The 19,607-nt window shown below is 48.8% G+C and overlaps 2 protein-coding genes across 24 annotated transcripts in view; one reads left to right on the top strand and one right to left on the bottom strand.

The window, feature by feature from the left end:
• The window catches only part of MAPK8IP3 (mitogen-activated protein kinase 8 interacting protein 3), a 76,975-nt gene extending 64,275 nt beyond the window's left edge, over positions 1–12,700 (top strand). For all 23 annotated transcript variants that reach the window (XM_053275994.1, XM_053275992.1, XM_053275990.1 and 20 more), the window contains 6 exons: positions 633–804; positions 2,104–2,217; positions 3,766–3,804; positions 5,075–5,257; positions 5,931–6,074; positions 7,233–12,700. In XM_053275994.1, coding sequence (XP_053131969.1) covers positions 633–804; positions 2,104–2,217; positions 3,766–3,804; positions 5,075–5,257; positions 5,931–6,074; positions 7,233–7,354 — 774 coding nt within the window. In that variant the 3' untranslated portion in view covers positions 7,355–12,700. The remainder of the gene's footprint in view (positions 1–632; positions 805–2,103; positions 2,218–3,765; positions 3,805–5,074; positions 5,258–5,930; positions 6,075–7,232) is intronic.
• Positions 12,701–13,101: 401 nt separating this feature from the next.
• Positions 13,102–18,962, bottom strand: NME3 (NME/NM23 nucleoside diphosphate kinase 3). The gene is made up of 6 exons (XM_053276006.1): positions 18,781–18,962; positions 18,083–18,213; positions 16,910–17,011; positions 15,613–15,725; positions 14,677–14,790; positions 13,102–14,447 (listed from the first exon to the last, which is right to left on the bottom strand). Exons 1-6 carry the CDS (start codon positions 18,821–18,823, stop codon positions 14,441–14,443), a joined length of 510 nt encoding a protein of 169 aa, XP_053131981.1. The 5' UTR covers positions 18,824–18,962; the 3' UTR covers positions 13,102–14,440.
• Positions 18,963–19,607: the final 645 nt, after the last annotated feature.

Genomic DNA, 19,607 nt, shown 5'->3' with positions numbered 1-19,607 from the left:
GCGGGTCAAAATGTTTCTACTAATGCCTATTTGCATAAATATCACTGTTTTATAAACTTTCAGATATTTTTATAATATTCAGAAACTTCTGCAACAGAACTCACAAGAATGTAAGATTATAAAACAGGGATATTTATGCAAATAGGCATCAGCAGGAACATTTTGACCCGCAACTTAACATATTAATCCCACGTATTTCTTTGCCCACCCTCCCCTCTTTCCCTAAAGCAGAGGTCATGCTCGGCACCCAATACAGGCCACAGTCATGCTCGGCTGCCCGGTGCAGTGCAGGCTGGTGGTGTCGCAACCACGCCACCCAGGACAAACTAAGGAGGATTTGGGGGCCCCCAGGGGGTGTGGCGGCCCTGGACTTTGGCCCTGAAGTCCAGGGGTAAGAGCGCCTCTGCATGGCTTAATTGATATATTAATCAATGCAAGCGTTAGATATTGCGAACCAGTTCTGATGGCTTGAGGCCAATTTTATTTGGTCGGGTATGTTTTAAGGGCATCTGCCCCTCCAGATTAAGACTAAAAAGCACGGTGTTGATCGATGCCAACAAATATCAAAAGCCTGGAGAAGAAGAGCTTGTCATGAACTCCATGCTTCTGGGTGCTTTCATTTTGCATTTCAGAAGTCCTTTGACGCCCACCCACGTCGGGAGAGCCAGATTCGGCAGCTGGCTTGGATTGGGGACGGTGTTTGGGTTTCCATCCGCCTGGACTCCACGCTGAGGCTGTATCATGCTCACACCCATCAGCACCTCCAAGATGTGGATATTGAGCCCTATGTCAGCAAAATGTTAGGTAAATGCTGATGACACTCAGCTTTATATTTCGATCCCAGCCCCAGCTGGTGGAGCAGTGGATGTCCTAACCGGTGCCTGGAGTTGGTGAAGGTGTGGGCAAGCAAGTTGAAATTAAACCCAGCAAGTAAAAAGCTCTCCTAAGCGTTAGTCACACATGCCTTCAAGTGTGGAGCGCGAATCTGCTTTGCAGCAAATTCACAAGTTGTTTAATTTGGGGGATTAAATGGACAGTCCACCTAGGGTCAGCTCCTCTCCGCAATTCCTGGCAGATCTTTTTCCTGTGTGTTCCCACCGGCTTGCTCCGGGTTTTTCCTCCAACCAATCACAAATCACATCACAGAGAGGAGGCGGCGAGAGAGCGTTTTTGTTGTTGTTAGTTTGACAGCTACGGAGGAACAGAAGAATGGCATGACAAGTTCCCCAAAGCTGGATCCAACAGCAGGATGCTTAACCCTTGCCTTTGTGAGTGACTGCCCTCATGTTTCCCCCTCCACACACACACACCAGACGATTTAAGAGGCAGGGAAGTTCAAAGCAGAAATCAGAGCTTTCTCTCTGTCATGAAGAAAACTGCAGGCTCATGGAATCAGCTCAGACAAAAAGGCTCAGCTTACATTCATTCTGCATATCTAAAGCCTATGTAAACTCCCCTTCATTGAGTTTTGAAAAACGCCAAATTACTGACATGACCACTCCACACATGAAGGGAGAAGTGGCGGGGCATAATAGAAGCCTTGGATTCCCCCCCCCCCCCAAGCTGCTGAAACTAGAGGATTTTTTAAAGCCGGACATACTTCAGACTAAGCCAGACTGTGCAGCCTCGATTCGGGGGAAACAGAGTCCTGTCTGTACTGGTGCCTGATAGCCCGCAGCTACTTTGGGGTAAATGCAACTAATATGTGGACTGGCATACTCCATTCCAGAGGAGAATCGAAGTAAAATCCCTGTCTGTAAAACTCCTGGGTAAAACAACTGCTGATTCAAGGGTGGTATATCAGCCTGTTATTGTCAGGACATCACTGTCCTTGAAGGGCCAAGTTTGCATAACCAGCCCTGAGTTAGCACCACTGTAAGTTCCTTGGGGCAAGAACCTGTCTTCTGTTTCTACCCTGTTTGTCCTTCCCTCCTTCCCCACTTTCTGTTCTTGCCTCTCCTGTGTTAAACTGTAAGCTCCTTGGGGCAAGGACCTCACTTCTGCTTCAAAAGCATCCTGCACGTCAGTAGTGCTCTATGGGAGTGTTGTTCTTTTCAATGAGTTCCGCTATCCTGACTAACTCTGTTTCCACCTCTCCTTCAGGGACTGGGAAGCTGGGTTTCTCGTTTGTACGGATCACAGCCTTGCTCATCGCCGGCAATCGCCTTTGGGTAGGGACGGGCAACGGGGTCGTCATTTCCATCCCTTTGACTGAGAGTAAGTGGACGTCCTCTTTCTTCTCCTCTGCCAGGCGTGCTAAGGATAGAATCTCACAACAGAAATGATCCGTAGTAGTATGCAGTGGAAATGCAAAGGTGCATAATGGGTGGAAGCTTCTCTGTCTCCCACCCATTGTGTAAATCGGGGATAGGCATAGGTACATAGGAAGCTGCCTTATACCGAGTCAGACCCTTGGTCCACTTACCTCAGTATTGTCTACACTGACTGGCAGCGTCTTCTCCAAGATTGCAGGCAGGAGTCTCTCTCAGCCCTGTCTTGGAGGTGCTGCCAGGGAAGGAACTTGGAACCTTTTGCCTGCAAGCAGGCGGGTGCTTCTTCCAGAGCGGCCCCATCCCCTCAGGGGAATATTTTACAGGGCTCGCCCATGTAGTCTTCCATCCAAATGCAAACCAGGATGGACCCTGCTTAGCAAAGGGGGCCATTCATGCTTGCGGCCACAAGCCCAGCAATCCAGGCAAAGTGTGGCTCTCCAGATGTTGCTGAACTACAGCTCCCAGCCATCGTGTCCAGCGCAGGGCAGGAAGTTAAGAGTTACAGCATCCCCAACAGATGGCTGTCCATAACTCCCTACCTCTCCTCGGGGGGGGGGAGAAGAACTGGTCTTGCGGTAGCAAAGCATAAATGGTTCCCTTTGCTAAGGAGGGCCTGCCCTGGTTTGCATTTGGATGGGCGGCTCCATCTGAGTGCTGTCTGCTGTAAGATATTCCCCTTAGGGGATGGGCCCATAGCTCAGCGGCACAGCCTATGCGTTGCATGCAAAGGATCTCAGATTCAGTCCCTGGCAGCATCTCTGGGTAGGGCTGGGAAAGAATCCTGCCTAAAACCTTGGAGAAGCCTCTGCCAGTCAGTGTAGACAATACCGAGTTAGATGGACCAAGGGTCTGCCTCAGCAGAAGGCAGCTTCCTATGTCCACTAATGCCCCCTTTGGATCAGGAGTTAATACTGAGAGTATATAAATTCTGGGGTTTCCTCTCTTGCTAGTTTACTTAAAGGTAATTTGATGTGTATCTTCCTAAGGGCTATAGTTAGCTCAGTGGCAGAGTTGTGAGGCACCCAGAGAGCAATTTAACGGGGCAGCTAACAAACAGATGATTAATTTAATTAATTGTTGTTGTTATAGCATCTGCTTGTATGCAGAAGGTCTCAGGTTCAATCCCTGGCAGCATTTTCTGGCAGGGCTGGGAGAGACCGCTGCTTGAAACCTCGGAGAGAGGCTGCCAGTCAGTACTAGATAGACCCATGGTCTGACTTGGGGATGGGGCAGCCTCCTATCTGTGTTCCTATGGCAGCCTCCCTCCCTCCAGGTCATTAGCGAGCTGCTCTTCCTGTTACCTTTATAGTCTGCCCTAAGGAATGTCTTGATGGTATCACTTCTGCAAGTGATTTTATAGTTTCTGTGAGTACACTAAACACCAAGAAGCTCCTGTGCTGTTTCTCCCAATAATGGCTGTTTTCTTCTCTCCCTCAACCTGTGGTCTTCTCCCGCTGCCCCCCCCGTGTTCCTACCTGTTTCCTCTGCCTAGCTGTAGTCCTCCACCGAGGTCAGCTCCTTGGGCTCAGGGGTAAGTCTTAGACTTCCTTCCTTCTAGATTCCATATGCTATCCTATAACCATCCATTGACTCCTCTGGCTCAACTTCTCCATCCCTTTATCCATCCAATCACTCTTCTCCTCGAATCAACTCATCCATTCACCTCTCATTTTCATTTGCAATCCCTGAGAAATATAGCAGCAGAAATATTCTCATGAATCTTGGATTGTTGAAGGCAACGGAGCACTCCTAAAGGCGTGTATTATACTTCAGAACCTTAAACTTGTGCTTGTGCTGGTATCTTGTGTTAAAAGAAGGTGGCGAAGCAATCGGAAGTTTTAGGACTTGTTTAGTAGACCCTTAACACTCTTTGGGTTCGTTCTCACAATCAGAATCAGGGTAGGAGGAGCGCCCAGCCAGGATAGGAGAGCTGTGCACACTCCTGATTGGCAGTCATGTGTTTGCAAAGAAAGTGCAGGGGTGGGGATCCTGGCAAAAGTAAGGAGAGGCCGGGTGGGGGTGGTGAGGTTCGCGATCGAACCTCCGAACTAGCCCGGTTTGAGGCGAACCAATTCAGCAACGAACCGTTCATGCATGCCCCTACAAGGTGTGTGTGTGGGAGAGTGATCTGTGGGAGCTGGGTAGGAACGGCATGGCCAATCAACATTCTGTCCCACATTCTATCGGGGGTGGACAAAAAGCCACCCTACTTCTCCTGGCACCCACACAATCACTCTCCCCTCCTCCTACCTTGATCTTTGCAAGCACACAATTGCCAGTTGGGAATGTGCAAGGCTCTCCTACCCTGGCTGAGTCCTCCTCCTCCTTCTATCCTGATTTTGACCATGAGAACGTCCTTTTATTCCTGATCAGTTCTCACTGAGAGATAGATCTGCACATTCAGCACAAGCGACAATATTGCCCACACCAGATTGCACCACACCAGAATTCAGGCTGTTAATTGTATTTGGGGAGGGTGACGTCACAGGCACTGGCAAATCCATGCTAGCTTTCCCACATTCAAATTAGTGATCTGGACAAAGCTGTAGAGCAGGATTTTCAGAACTCGCCCTGGGTCATGAAAGAAATGTTTGAACTGAAAACGGTGCTGCTGCTTCAAAATGCATCCTACAACTCCATAAAAGTTGCATCTCCATCTTTAGAGATCCCTACCACATCTCACAGAACTACGGTTCCCCAGGATTGGGGGCAATGATTAAATCAGTTTGTGTGCAGAGATATCCGTTGCCTTTCCCCTCTTGTTGCTGACCTTGATCTTTTGTTTCTTGCTTTGGCCTCAGCCAATAAGACATCCCCAACTTCTGGAGAAGGGACTCGCCCGGGTGGAATCATTCACGTGTATGGCAGCGATGACAGCAATGATAAATCTGCCAGCAGCTTCATCCCCTACTGCTTCATGGCTCAAGCTCAGCTCTGCTTTCATGGTCACCGCGATGCAGTCAAATTCTTTGTCTCTGTGCCTGGTAAGCAGAGCGTTCCATTATTGTCTCTTTAAAACTTTCGAAAGGGAGAGTGTGGTGTCTGCACACGCGCAGTACCTAAGAGCAGAGAAGGGGAGAAGAAGGAGCGTGTGCACCTGTTGAAAACGGCACAGGATTTCCCCTCTCGGCAAAGGAGCGCTTGTTTTAACACAACACATCATGGCCTCTGCTTCCAAATCTTTCCTGGCTGATGCCGGTTAAGGGGAGCAGGAGCTGGATGTGGACAACCCCAGCTGCCTCATATACAAGTAACTTTTGCTAACAGAAATTGCAACATGCAGCCTAAAATCATGCTAGCCTTTTTTTGCAGCTGTATTACATGAATAGCACTCATAGCTTATGATCAACTCTAGTTTTCATATCCTTCCCACATGTATAATGCCTAACCAAGCAAATATTACTACCCCTTCTCAAGGAACCCCAAGGGGTGGGGGAGAGCTAGTATCATTGTTGTTGAATAAGGTATAACTAGCTGCCCAAGGTTAGAGAGAACACTGTTAACCATCTTGAAATACTTCCCTAAACGTTTGTACTACAGCTTCTTGTAATGTTTGTATTGTTTATGGACATACATTTTAAAAGTAGTTTTTTAAAAAGAGAGCGCAAATGAGAGAGAGAAAGAGAGTTGCTCCTAAGAGGCTTTGCATTCTTTCAGGTAACGTTCTTGCAACGCTGAATGGGAGCGTGTTAGACAGCCCCTCGGAGAACCCCAGCACGGCCACTACGGAAACAGAGGGACAGAAGTTGAAAAACGTCCTGGTGCTGAGCGGTGGCGAAGGATACATCGACTTCCGGATTGGTACGTTTTTCTGCCCATGCATTCATCTTCTGGACTTGTTGTGAGCCAAGCATGAGCTAATATTTAGGGTAGCAAGACGTGGAACCATGTTCAGGTTCCATGTCGTGTGTGTCCCAGAAGGCCAGAATTGTATGTTGGTTTCACTGTTAAATATCCTGAGAACCTTAGCTTTTTGATTAATTTTTAAAGGGAGTTTTTAGTTTGTTATGAGAGGAGAGCTATCATACTTGTGGTAGCAAGCATGGCTTGTCCCCTTGCCTAAGCAGGGTCCACCCTGGTTGCATATGAATGGCAGACTAGAAGTGTGAGCACTGCAAGATATTCCCCTCATGGGATGGAGCCGCTCTGGGAAGAGCAGAAGGTTCCAAGTTCCCTCCAAGAAAGGGCTGAGAGAGACTCCTGCCTGCAATCTTGGAGAAGCCACTGCCAGTCTGGGTAGACAATACTGAGCTAGATGGACCAATGGTCTGACTCAGTATATGGAAGCTTCCTATGTTCCTAGTCCTTATGATTTCCCAAACTAAGAAAATATACAGTTGAAACAAACTGTGTGTGTGTGAATGAGCAAGATGTTTTGGCTTCCATCCTCAGCTGCTCTGAAGTTATAGGAAAGGTACCCATTATATTTTTGTTTTGTTAATCAAAAATGAATTCATACTATTCTTTTTGATTAACAGTAAAGTAGTGGTAACCAAAAGGAATTAACAACTCAAGGTAGGAATTTAAAAAAAAAACTTCAGTTGTTCAGAAGTTTAGGGCTTAGAAATGCTGAGGTTATTCACACCGTCAAAAACTGTGTTCTATCCGGGTTTGGGAGCTGTGTGTGCTTCCAGTTTTCAGTTGTGTGCAAGGAAGGAAAGAGGAAAACCTGGGTAGAAGTGATTGTGTGGAAGCAAAGTACAAAGAAAACCTGGGTAGCTTTTCCTCCCACCTTGCTTCCACACAATCACCTCTACCCAGGTTTTCCTTTCACCTTGCTTGCACACAACTGAAAACTGAGAGCACACACAGCTTCCAAACCCGGCTAAACCACCATTTTTAATGGTGTGAATGACATCGCTGAGCCGTTTCATTTCTTGGGTCTTGTGGAAGCAGCCGCATTTCAGCGTCCATCTCTTCCCATTCCCGCCTCCATCCTGTTCACTGTTCTCTTGGCAGGGGACGGAGAAGACGACGAGACGGAGGAAAACCCAGCGGACCCCACCCAAGTCAAGCCTTTCCTTTCCAAGGCCGAACGGAGCCACATCATCGTGTGGCAAGTTTCCTACATCCCTGAATGAGCTCCTCCTCCTTTTCTGCCAATATAACTTTCTCCCCACTCCACCCCCCAACTCCCTGAATGCCAATATGTACATACAGAACTCCCGCATTACGCCTACTGCTGGAAACCGCATCCCCAGATGATCGCCATCGCTCCCACCTCGGGCTGTGGCTCCCTCCTCTTCTAACCCCCAAACTTGCAGCTTTCATCTTGGGCCTGGGAACTTTCAGAGTCGGGCTGGGCTGCCGTCAGCCTTCCAGGGTGGGAGGAGAACATTGAGAGCCAAGCCAGGGGATTCGGGGGCCGAGAGGCATGGGGAAGACCACACTGGGACTGGAAGGGCTGGCTGGGGTTTTGAGGACAGCCCCCAACCTTCTCTCACCCACCTGCATGGAGAACTGCGACACCCCTGCCATCGCCTGTCTGCATGGCAGTCTGAAAGGGATGGTTTCTGTCGGTCACAAAGAAGAACTCCTTTCTGCTCCAGAAGATCACCGCCAGTCCCTGGAGATTGGGGAAGAATTTGGGAACGGCTGGGATCTGATTAAGAGTCCAGAAGATGTTCCACTGTGTTCAGAAGGACCTTTTGTATGCTGATAGGTCAACAGCAAGCTGCCAGTACTCAGAGGGCTGCTTGGGGGGACTTGATGGTGGTGGGGGGTCCATTGCTAAAGCCAGGTAGATATGGGCCTAGGCAGTCCCTGGATGGGAGACCACCTCTGAAGCTTGTGTACCTTCTTCTGATTCCCTTGGAAGAATGGTGTGATATTTAGGGTCGGACAAGATGACCTCCCCCAGGTCCCTTCCAGCTCTAAAATTCTATGAAATAGAACCCATAATAATCCAGGTGAGGGGGGCGGGGGGGCCCAGTTCACCTGAAGGGCAGGAACTCTCCTCCTGCTGTGGCTGTTGAAACAGTTTGTAGTGAGGAGCCGTCTGCTTTGCGGATGAGGTTGAGCGTGGCCAGGAAGCACCCTTGAAACCTTTAAAGGCTGCCCGAGGGCATCCCTGGTTTTATTGGCGCTGGGCTGAGAGGTCGCCCTGCGCTACTCCAGGAGGGGCCGAACGGAGACTTGGGACCCCGCTACCGCTTGCGGGCGGCTCAAGGGTATTGCGCAGGCCATTCAGGAAAGAAACGGTTCCAAAGAGAGAGTGGGCCTCCCCCTCTCTCTCTCTGTGGCACGCGGAATCTGGAAGAGAGCTTGGGAGAATGAGTTTGGGCCGAGGTGGCTGAGCAAAGCACTCAGAGGGGCAAGGCATAGCTGAGGAGAAGGAAGAGGAGGGATGAAGGACGAGGGAGAGGATAACACGTGTGTGTGTGTGTGTGTGTGTGTGTGTGTGTGTGTGAGAGAGAGAGACTTAATAGAGGCAGCAAGAAGGTGAGGGGGCCAGTTTGGCCTCATGATCAGTTTTTGGGAAAGGCCAAAACAGCAGCAACTGTGGGAGGTTCGCTCTTTGAGAGGAATTTGCGAACGCTGGGCATCTAGGCTGTGAAGAGATGTTTGCAAGCAGGTCAGAGTGTGACGAACTCTGTGGCCTCCCACCTTACGTGATCTATAACAGGGGTGGGCAACCAGAGGCTCTCTTGCTTCTGCTGCTGGTGCTGCTGGACTACAGCTCCCATCATCCCCACCTCAGTCACCATGGCAGCTGGAGGTGATGGGGTTTGTAGTCCAGCGGCAGCCCCAGCCCCTCTGGTTGGCCACTCATGACCCGCAAGGAAATTGTAGGAGCAACCTGGACATTAAGTGCGCTTATCCCCTGCTCCGCAGAACTTTCACACTTGGCTTTGAATTCCACCCAGTGTCTCTCGCAGTTCCTGCAGAGGACCGTAGGCTCGCATTTCTCACCATGAGGTAGGCCACCTTATGGGCGCAGAGGAGAGCCACATCTCAGCCAGTCCCAACTGGCCCAACGCTGCGACCCCGTGTCGATTATCGTGGATGGAAATCGTCGGAGCGAGCAATGGGAAGATCATTGTAAGCATTGTTTAACGTCTCTTGAACCCACCCTAAGACCCCGTCTGGCCTCACTGATGTCATTTTCTTCCTCTCTGTAACATGCTTGTGCCCAGTTCTAGTGTTGAATGTTTCAAGCTGGACTGTTTCATTTTCACCGCATCAGGTTTCTAGCAATATTTGTGTCATTTAGGGGGATTTGTGAAGGCACTGCCCAGGAGCCTTGAGCTTACAACTATATCCTCATCCAAGTCTTGGGTTTGTAAAGCTTTTTGGTGCAGAAAACCAAAAGTCTCCAGGGCAAATGTGGAGGCAAGCCTAAGTGCCAGTTCACACAACCAAGTCTTGGGTTGGGGGTGGGGGGAGTGGATTAAGTAGATCCAGCCACACTTTGGCAAGTATAGTAATAGATTGTGTGAGTGCTGAAGCACACCACCAACCCGGTCCACCCTGGCCAGACTGCAACATATTCCCCATTCATGGTGAAGTAGGAAGCATGGGCTGGATTTCAGCTTGGGGGTGCATTCATTGGGTATGCCCTTGAGTGCGTACCAGATCTTGCAAAGATTCATTCAACCCACGTTTACACCTCCCGCCATTGGGTAGAGAGATTTGACCTTCAGTCCCCCATCAAGGCATCAGTTTGGGTGGGGCTGTATGTTGGTTGCTCGCACATGTTGCCGAAAGAACAGAATGTCCATTAAGAGAAAACAGGATAAGGAGGGAAAGATGTATAGGTTCCCCCATGGAAAGCCAACACAGAGCAAAATAGAGGAGGACCAGCAAGTGGGAAATAAAGAGGTGCATGAAGGTGCGAGTTGAGTGACTCAGTAAAGATGGAGGTAGTCTTGCTGGCCCTCAGCTTGATGGCTCTAGGCTACCTCCGGGATCAGAGGCAGAATGCCTCTAACCAGTTGCAGGGGAGCAGCAGCAGGAGAGAGGGCGTGCCTTCATCTCCTGCTTGTGGGCTTCCTAGCGGCATCTGGTGGGCCATTGTGGGATGCAGGATGTTGGACTAGATAGGCCTGGGGTCTGTTCCAGCAAGGATTATCTTATGTTCTGGGAAATGGCATTGATCTTTGGCCAAGAAATTCTCATTGGGCAGCAGAGGTGAACTCTAGACTGGAGGGCATCTAGGACGGTGCTGGAGTCATACTTAATCAGTTTGCTTGGAACATAATGTGTGAATAGGGCTTCTCTCTCTAGCACTACCGCCACAATGCTCTTCCCTGGGCTAACAAAGTGCTGCACAGAAAATGCAGCTGCATCACCGAGCCTTGTAAGAGATTTTTATATCAAAAATTCCCTCCTCACTAATTGGGAAAGGAACCTTCCGAAAGTCTAGGTTCTTTCATCTCTGGCTGATTTCCAACCTTCTGGGATTCCAGAAGACACACATACAAGTAATAAAAATCAAGAATGTTTATTCTCACCCAATTGAAATTTGATATAAAAATCTCTTGCAGTCCTCAAAAGCAAAATATGTCGCTTGGCTTGTTCCATAGTTCTTTTCCCACCTTGGGGAATGAGCGAATGAAGCAAGGTCCTTGCCACTCATTCTGCTGGTTTCTGCAGAGGGCGGATACAGGAAGGTGAGATGCCACCATTTAAGCTCTCTTCAGCACAGCATAAGCTGGAGTGTTTGGTACCATCTCCAGGGGATGAATTCTTGTTGTGATTTTTGATATGGCCTACACCCCTAGAGATGGAGAAGAGGTGATATCATTTCAAGACTCTCAAAAAACTGTCGAGTCAGTTTCGGTTCCTTGTGACCACAGAGCCCTGTGGTTTTCTTTGGAATACCTTTCAGCACCTTCCTATATTGCTGCTGCCTGATATAGGTGTTTCCCATAGTCTGGGAAACATACCAGTGGCGATTCATACAAGTTACACATTGTTACTCTAATCCTACTCGAGCCCTTTTCTTTGTGCAGAAATGACTGCAATTTTATCCTGTTTGGGGGTAGGGAGAAAGGAGGGGTGATAAGAGAGGTATTTAAGAGAGCATCTTCTTCACTATGAGTCCCACCGCCCATTGAGGTCATCTGAGGAGGTCTGTCTCCAGTTACCTCCAACTCATCTGATGGCTACACAGAGACGGGCCTTCTCGGTTGCTGCCCCGAGATTGTGGAATGCGCTCCCTACTAAGATACGATCCTCCCCATCTTGGTAATTTTTAAAAATCATCTGAAAATCCATCTTTTTAATCAAGCATTCTCAACCTCTTAAAAATTTATTGGTTTTAATTTTGTGATTGATTTTAAATTGTTGACTTGTTTTAACTTTTTATATGTATTTTAATTGTTTTATGTTAACCGCCCAGAGACGAAAGTTTGGGTGGTATATAAATGTGATAAAATAACACCACCACAGAGAAGGCTGTTAAGTGCAACAATGCTATCACCTATTTTCCATTGTGGTGGGGTGGGAGTGTTACACGATGCCAAAAATCACTCCACATTCATCCCCTGAGATGGCACTGGTGGCTAAAATCCATGGGCCTGGCTTGTAGAATAAGAGAAGGAAGAGAGAGGGGTGTGGTATAACTAAAGAATAGACAGATGAGATTGTGGTGGGAGGAAGGGAAAGATAGTGTGTAGTTTAGTCAACAGGCTGCAGAAGCCAACTGCGTAGAGCAGGACGGAGCAAACATGGCCCTCCAGAAGTTGTTGAACTACAACTTCCATTGTCCCCTGCCACAGTTGTGGCCGGGGATGATGGGAATTGTAGTTCAACAACATCTGGAGGGCCACGTTTGCCCAGCCTTGGCTTAGATGAACACGCACAGTTTAGAATGAGACCACGTGCCACAGTTTCAAACCAATCTACCTGTTGCCAGAAGTGTAGACACAGGGTTGTTCTCGCGTATAAATCAAACCAAGGGAAGGGGGTAGACCCGGACAGACCTATGCAGCCCTTCCCGTTCTCCAGCTTTTCTTAGAACCCTCCTTTGCCTCACCTGCCCACATCGATGCCAGAAGAACCTTTCACAGGTTGAAGTACATTTTCCTTGAAGAGAAGCACATGTTCAAAGGGGTGGATGTGGGGTGGGGTGGGGCGGCAGGAGGAGGAAGAAGAGAGGGAGCCGAGGGAAAGAGCCGTGCGGTCCTGGCTTTTGCTACCTGCAGTGGCCACCTGGCAGCAAGGTGAAAGCTGATGGGCTTACACACACCTCCCCGCCACATCTCCACTGTGATGTATGTAAAGTTAAACTTGTATGTTATAAAAGAATTTTTTAAAAAGTGTCTTAAAGGCCTGTAAACTCCGCTGTTTGGGTCTGAAGGTGTAAAGAGACTGCTGTATGGAAAAAAAAACCTCTTCCTGTGCTTCGTCCCATGTATGCTACCAAACAAGATGAATCATATCTGTTCTGTACGTAATAAAACGTGTTAACATCATGCACGAGACAGCACTGGTGGGCAGTGTTCCCTCGAGGGCGTGCGCATGCCCACAGGTTTTTGGATGTCTGCTCAGTTCATTTTAGATCCCGCTCAGGTTGAATCAGGAAGGCCCCACTCTGAATGCACACGCACACACGCACTGCCTTGATACTGATGGCCAGGTCATGCCACACATAGATGAGAGGAGGTAACACTGCTGGTGGGCAGGGTGAAAGTGAGATTTTTGAATAACAACCACCAAGTCATAACAGCAATTTCTCAGTCTTTTACTGGGGCAGAGGGATGTTTCTCAGCTACAGTCGTGTCTAACAGCCAATACACCAACATTAGGCAGCCTTCACTACAGATAGTCCATCAGCCTGCAGTTATATAATGTTTTAGGAGTTTACAAATAAAATCAAAGACTGTTATCTTTCCAAAGTTTATTGTGAAAAGCAAATGCACAGCCAATATTTAAAAAAATTCTGTACATATTTATAGGTGTAAACAATCTCTCTGGGGAAAGTATGTGGAAGTACAGTCAGTTTCAGTTGGATGACGAACCTGCAACGATCCAGAGATACTTACAGGTACCACAGTAACACAGAAGCATCTTCCCAACTGCCTAGTAGGCTTTAGACATATCGAGGTCATTCACACAATCAAAAACTCTGTTCTACCTGGGTTTGGAAGCTGTTTGTACTCCCAATTTCCGGTTGTGTGGAAGCAAGGTAAGAGGAAAAACCTGGGTAGCCTTTCCTCCTACCTTGCTTCCACACAATCACGTCTATCCACGTTGGGAACACACACCCCGTTCCCAAACCTGAGTAGAACACTTTTTGATCGTCTGAATGACCTCATCTTAGCTGTGACAGCCACACTTCTCATCTGCTGCTCTGTCTCCTACTAAAGGTCGTCCTTGTTTTGCTTGTCTTTCATTTGTGGACATTTGGAGCCTAATGCTCTTGCCACTGGACATTACTGTCCTCTGGAGAAAAGGTAAACTTGGGCTAGAATCAGCCGCCCCACCCCAATGCTAGGCCTGAAAGGTTAGAAACATCATTTTAGGCAGGTACATGAGAACGAGGCACTGAGTTTCCAGTCTGCAAGTTCCCGTTAGTGTTGGGCGACGACAGCATTCGAGACAGCAAGCAGCAGGAGTCACTACCGGCATTGATGCCCAGGAGGCAAGAGGGCAGTTCACGCAACCTTACACAGGGTAGGAGAGGAGTCGGGGAGCTTGGTCGTGTGTTAATGACGAGCTGGATAGGCCAAGTGCGCCCTACCCAGATTTCGTTCCCAGCTTCCGAATAAAGTAGCCAGAAGCACCTTCCTACCCACCTGGGTCCGGCCGACAACCAAGCTTCCCATCTCCAAACTTGCTGTTTACAAGCACACCAACACAACCCAGGAGCGTGCCCACCTCCCGAAACTAGACCGGACTCGTCGCTTACTCGGTTTACGGTCATGTGAACTGTCCCCATGTCTTTATATTCCATTGCTAGGCAATTATTCCAGCCTTATTGCCATCTTGTTGGAAGCCTAGCTTTTGCTAAAGAAACATGCCCCCCAACCCCCCCACCCCAAAACGACGCAACCAAAGTTGCTGCCTGTCCAGAGCCCAGCCGAATAGAATTTCAAGTCTCAAAAGGGGAGGAAGCATCCAAATCCCTCACCGAGCCCTTTGAAAAAGACATTCTAAAATTAAAAGCACCAGAACCCCCCCAGATGTGTTCCACCTTCATGGAGCTCTCTGTAGTTTTGCATTCAAAGGCTACGATAAAGTGGGTGGGGAGAAAAGGAGGAAAAGAACGAATTGTCAGCGGCATGGCTATCTGCTCTGCAGATCCAGAACACTCTCTCCCTTACTTCTCCCCACGCACAAGGAGGGAATACATTAAATAGCAGGAGTCCAGCGAAATCCTGGGGAAGCGGAAATAGAGTGGACGGCCCTGCTGAGCGGCCATGGAAGGCGCCCGCTTCTGGGGAGTGCTGCTGCTTACTCATAAATCCAGTGCTCTGTGCTGTCCTCCCAACAGGTCAACTCATCTGTGTGGAACCAGAGGGAGATCTCTCGCTGGGCACTCTCCGCCGAATCGCTGCCGTGAATCACGTTCCTGCAGGAAAGGGGAAAAATAGGCTGAGCCACACAAGGATAAGGTAGTTTGTCCCAGACAGAAAGCAGTCTAGACCCAAACTCAATGCGACTTTAAGGACGTGACCCATGAGGAACTAGTGCATGGGTTTCCAGTCTTTTTGCCCATTGTGCTAAGGATGATGGGAGTTGGCGTCTTATGTTCCACCCTGCGCCTGCATGCTTGCATACAGGAGGTTCCACATTCCCTCCCTGGCATCTCCAAGGTAAGGTTGAGAGTCCTGCCTACAGGCTTGGAGAAGCTGCTGCCAGTCTGTGTGGGCAATGCTGAGCTAGAGGGACTAAGGGTCTGACTCAGTAGAAGGCAGCTTCCTATGTTCCACCCCTCGGCAGACTTAGTGGAGGAGTTGGCATGCTGGATCAAGCCAAAGCTTGATTGGCAGCACATCCTTGGTGGGAGCAAACATGACTTGTTTCCTTAGCTAAGAAGGGTCCACCCTGGTTGCATCTGAATGGGAGACTTGATGTGTGAGCACTGCAAGATATTCCCCTCAAGGAATGGAGCCGCTCTGGGAAGAGCATCTAGGTTCCGAGTTCCCTCCCTGGCAGCATCTCCAAGACGGGGCTGAGAGAGATTCCTGCCAGCAACCTTGGAGAAGCCGCTGCCAGTCTGTGTAGACAATACTGAGCTAGATGGACCAAGGGTCTGACTCAGTATATGGCAGCTTTCTATGTTCCTATCTGTAGGATGTGATACGTCACGCAGCACAGTAACGGGAGAGCCTCTTGGCTTCCACGAGGGAGGCCTATCAGTGGAAGCAAACTGAAAAGGTGTTTCACTCACTTGCCGACTTCAATGCAGAAATCGCCTCTGATCGTTCCAGGTTTGGAATCTGCTGGGTTGGTTTCTCCGATCATTGTGCGAGCGGTTTTCACTACCTCCAGTCCCTGCCAGACCTGCCATGAGGTGAAAGGATGAGGCCATCTTCACTGGTAATCAGTAGCATAGGGGGCTTGCAAGCAGCCCAGCGACAGGCTGCCAGCCGTCCATCCCCCTCCGCCACCTGCCTGGCCACGGATAACCCCAAATACCTGAACGTGTACAGCTTATCATTTCTATCCCACCTGGTTATGTTCTGGTCTTTCAGGAACAGGCAGACCACATTTGCATACCTGCCAACATGTCCCTCTTTTCTCATTCAGGTCAGTGGGGAAATTAGGACACGTTGGCAGGTATGCATTTGATACTGAGAACAAACTTTTATTCCATCCTCCATTTTGGATTCTGGTGAAAACGAAAAAGGTGTGTAGGGCATACTCTGCTGCCTCCTGCGGTAGCCTGAGAGAATGCAATGTAACTTCTATCTATATACAGTGGTCCCTCACCAACCTTCGCGGTTTCCCCAATCGTAAATTTGAGTATCTGCGACTGGGAAATTGTGGCAGGTCTCGCCAACTGTGACCCAAGTATCTGCAGTTTAGTGAGAATTTTTGGAGATTTGGGGGTTGGGGAGGATTTTGGGGCCAGGAGGCAGTTTTTTTCTATTATTATTATTTTTACATTTATATCCCGCTCTTCCTCCAAGGAGCCCAGAGTGGTGCACTACATACTTGAGTTTCTCTTTCACAACAACCCTGTGAAGTAGGGTGAGGCTGAGAGAGAAGTGACTGGCCCAGAGTCACCCAGCTAGTTTCATTGGCTGAATGGGGATTTGAACTCGGGTCTCCCCGGTCCTAGTCCAGCACTCTAACCACTACACCACACTGGCTCTATTTGTAACTGGGTGGGGATTTTTTGTTTGTTTGGGTCTTTTCGCAACTGTGATTCCCCTAACCCTGTTTCCCACTGGTTTTAATGCCTTGTCAACCGCAAATTCACCAACTGCAAGGTTTTCTAGGAATGGAACCCTTGCAGTTGGTGAGAGGCGACTGTACTTTACACACCCTTCCTCCATGATGCTCAGGGCAGCCTCCACCACCACTTTATCCTCACGACAACCCTGTGAGGTAGCCTGGGCTGAGAGAGAGACTAACTCAAGATCACCCAGTGTGCATTTTGGCCATAAGGGGATTTGAATCTGGGTCTCCCCGCTAACCACTACACTACCTTATATGTTCTACCAATTCGGACTAACACTCACCATGGCCACAACAGGCCCCGAGCTCATGTATTTCACCAGGCGGTTGTAGAAAGGGCGTTCACGGAGGGCGACATAATGCTCCTTCAGCAAGTCTTCTGAGGCCTGGTCGAAAGACAGGTCATCACAATCACCACGTTCGACATATATACAAGCTGAATACTGCCTAGGCCTCACTCCCTTGCTTGGGGAATTTATCTCTTAAACGGCACTTCCAACAACGATTTTTCAGTTTTTAAATATACCTTGTCACTGAAAGCACAGAACATGCAGCATTGCAGAAGAGCAGCGGAGCAATATTTTACTTACAAAATAGCACATGAAGAAGAAAAAAGATGAGAAATGTATTACACTAAATTACATCATGACACCATCAAAATAATAACACATCACAGACTATGTACAATGAGATTATTTTTCAAGTGAAAAACAATGAAGACCACCTATTTAGAATGTCACTAAAATCCCTACACTTTGATAAAACTACCGCTTGAAAACAGACAAAAAGCTGAGCCCGCCAGCCAAGTAAACATTATTGTAACCCACATTCCTTCCAACAGGGATTCCCAGATGTTGTTGACTTCAACACCTAGAATCCCCAGCTGCAATGGCTTTTGCTTGGGGATTCTGGGAATTGTAGTCAACAACATCTGGGAATCCCTGTTAGAGGGAACACTTATTGTAACTATGAACCAAATGTATTACATAAACCAAGCTAATACCAATGAGATCTTCACAGACTTACTAAAGGAAAGGGCCAGGAGAGAAACCATGCAAGACTGGGAGAATCCAAGAGAAAGTTGATTTCCCTGAACCCAGTGAAATAATGGAGATGGAGATGGAAGTTCAGGAAATTAACACTAGGATACTGCAGAGTTTTGCAGGGTCAGACTAAAGGGTCAGAAGAGTTATAAAGTGAGGGAGGGGAAGGAGCAGTGTTCCCTCTAAGGTATGTGCATGTGTGCATGCACACAAGTTTTTTTTTTAATGTCTGCTTTGTTAGTTTTAGATCGCACTCAGGTTGAATCAGGAAGGCCCCTCTCTGAATGCACATGCGCACACGGATGCCTGGATACTGCCGCCCAGAACAAAACTCATTCCGCACAGAGATGCAAAAAATTAGAGGGACCACTGGAAAGGAGCCAAGTAAGAATAGATTTGACTCAGTATTCTTACCTGCATGAGTTTCATGGCCACCAGTTTGAAGCCCTTCTTCTCAAAGCGCCTGATGATGTCACCAATGAGGTGACGCTGGACCCCATCCGGTTTGATGGCAAGGAAGGTACGTTCATGGACGCCGGTGTAAGCTGGACACACGAAAGAAGAGCTAATTGCTTGAAAGTTCAGTGTTTTATTGGTGATAACCCCTGGCTATTGGCCACTGTGGGATTATAGGAGCTGTAGTCCACAAAAAGCTGGGGGGGGGGGAGTTGAACAGGCCTGACCTACAGAATGAAAAAACATAGGAGCCTAAAACAGAGAGGGGAGAAAAGAGGGGTGCATGGCTGAGGAGGCACCCGGATCAGGTCTTCCCTTCAAAGGAGAAGAGCTGGTCTGGTGGTAGTGAGCATTAATGGTTGCCTGTGCTAAGCAGGGCCCCTGGTGTGCATTTGCATGGGAGACCACATGTGAGAGCACTGTAAGACCTTCCCCTTAGGGGATGGGGCCGCTCTGGGAAGAGCATTTGTGTGCTTGTTCCAAGTTCCCTCCCTGGCAGCATCTCCAAGAGAAGGCTGGGAGAGAGACTCGTGCCTGCAGCCTTGGAGAAGCTGCTGCCGGTCTGTGCAGACTGTGCTGAACTAGATGGAGCAATGCTCTGACTCGGTCTATGGCAGCTTCCTAAGACACCCCCGCAGGCCACACAGGAGACTCACCTGTCTGAAAGATGCTAGCAAATAAGGCCAGCAGGAAAATCATGACGGTCGCGGGCGGCAGTAAATGCAGGAAGAAAGAGTCAGCCGGCGAAGGAAAGGGTGGGCCAGAAGAACGCGCACGCAGGCAGCAGGGAGATTTGTCGCGGGGGCGCGCGCGCTGCTTTTGTGGGCGGGGCGAGATGCCGAGGGCTGAGAGAGACGCGCGTTGGTGCGATCGTTGGAATCTGGCCCCTGCTTGGATTCTAGGGCTGCAAAGCGGGTTTTTCGTCCTCGCTGTTTTCCGCCCCTGCTGCGAGGAAAGCTTCCTCCACCTGCGTGACGTAGCCTTGCGGCTGGTGAAGCAGAGAGCGCCCTTGCTGGTCTATGACCCTAATACAGATGATTGATTGAGAGCGCCCTTGAGCATGTGCAAAGTGCGTTGTGTTCGGCGGGGCTGCATGGAGCAAGGGCTCCGGCTGGGATTGCAACGCCGCCTCTTTTTTGAAGGGATAGAGCCTAACAGCCGCACAGCAGGTTTCTCTCCTCCGCACTTGCATTGACACCCCAGTGCTCCGCCTGTTGAATTTCTGTCTGCTGCGCAACATTTTTCCTTTCAAAACTGAGCTTTGAAATCCCACCTAGCAGATTCGTAGTTTTTATTTTATCATCTTATTTACTTTTTTCTAAGTAAACTACTTTGAGAACTCCTGTTGAAAAGTGGTATATAAATAGAAGTAGTTTTTCATGGCAGTTAGTGCAGGTCTATCCCTAGATTCTTCCGATGAGCCACTGCTTGAGCTGCCTTATACTGAGTCAGACCATTGGTCCATGTAGCTCAGTATTGTTTA

The sequence above is a fragment of the Hemicordylus capensis genome, chromosome 13 (assembly GCF_027244095.1).
Source record: "Hemicordylus capensis ecotype Gifberg chromosome 13, rHemCap1.1.pri, whole genome shotgun sequence".
Classification (NCBI taxonomy): Eukaryota; Metazoa; Chordata; class Lepidosauria; order Squamata; family Cordylidae; genus Hemicordylus; species Hemicordylus capensis.
The sequence above is the reverse complement of the archived record's forward strand: the minus strand, read 5'-3'. Positions and strand labels throughout refer to the sequence as shown.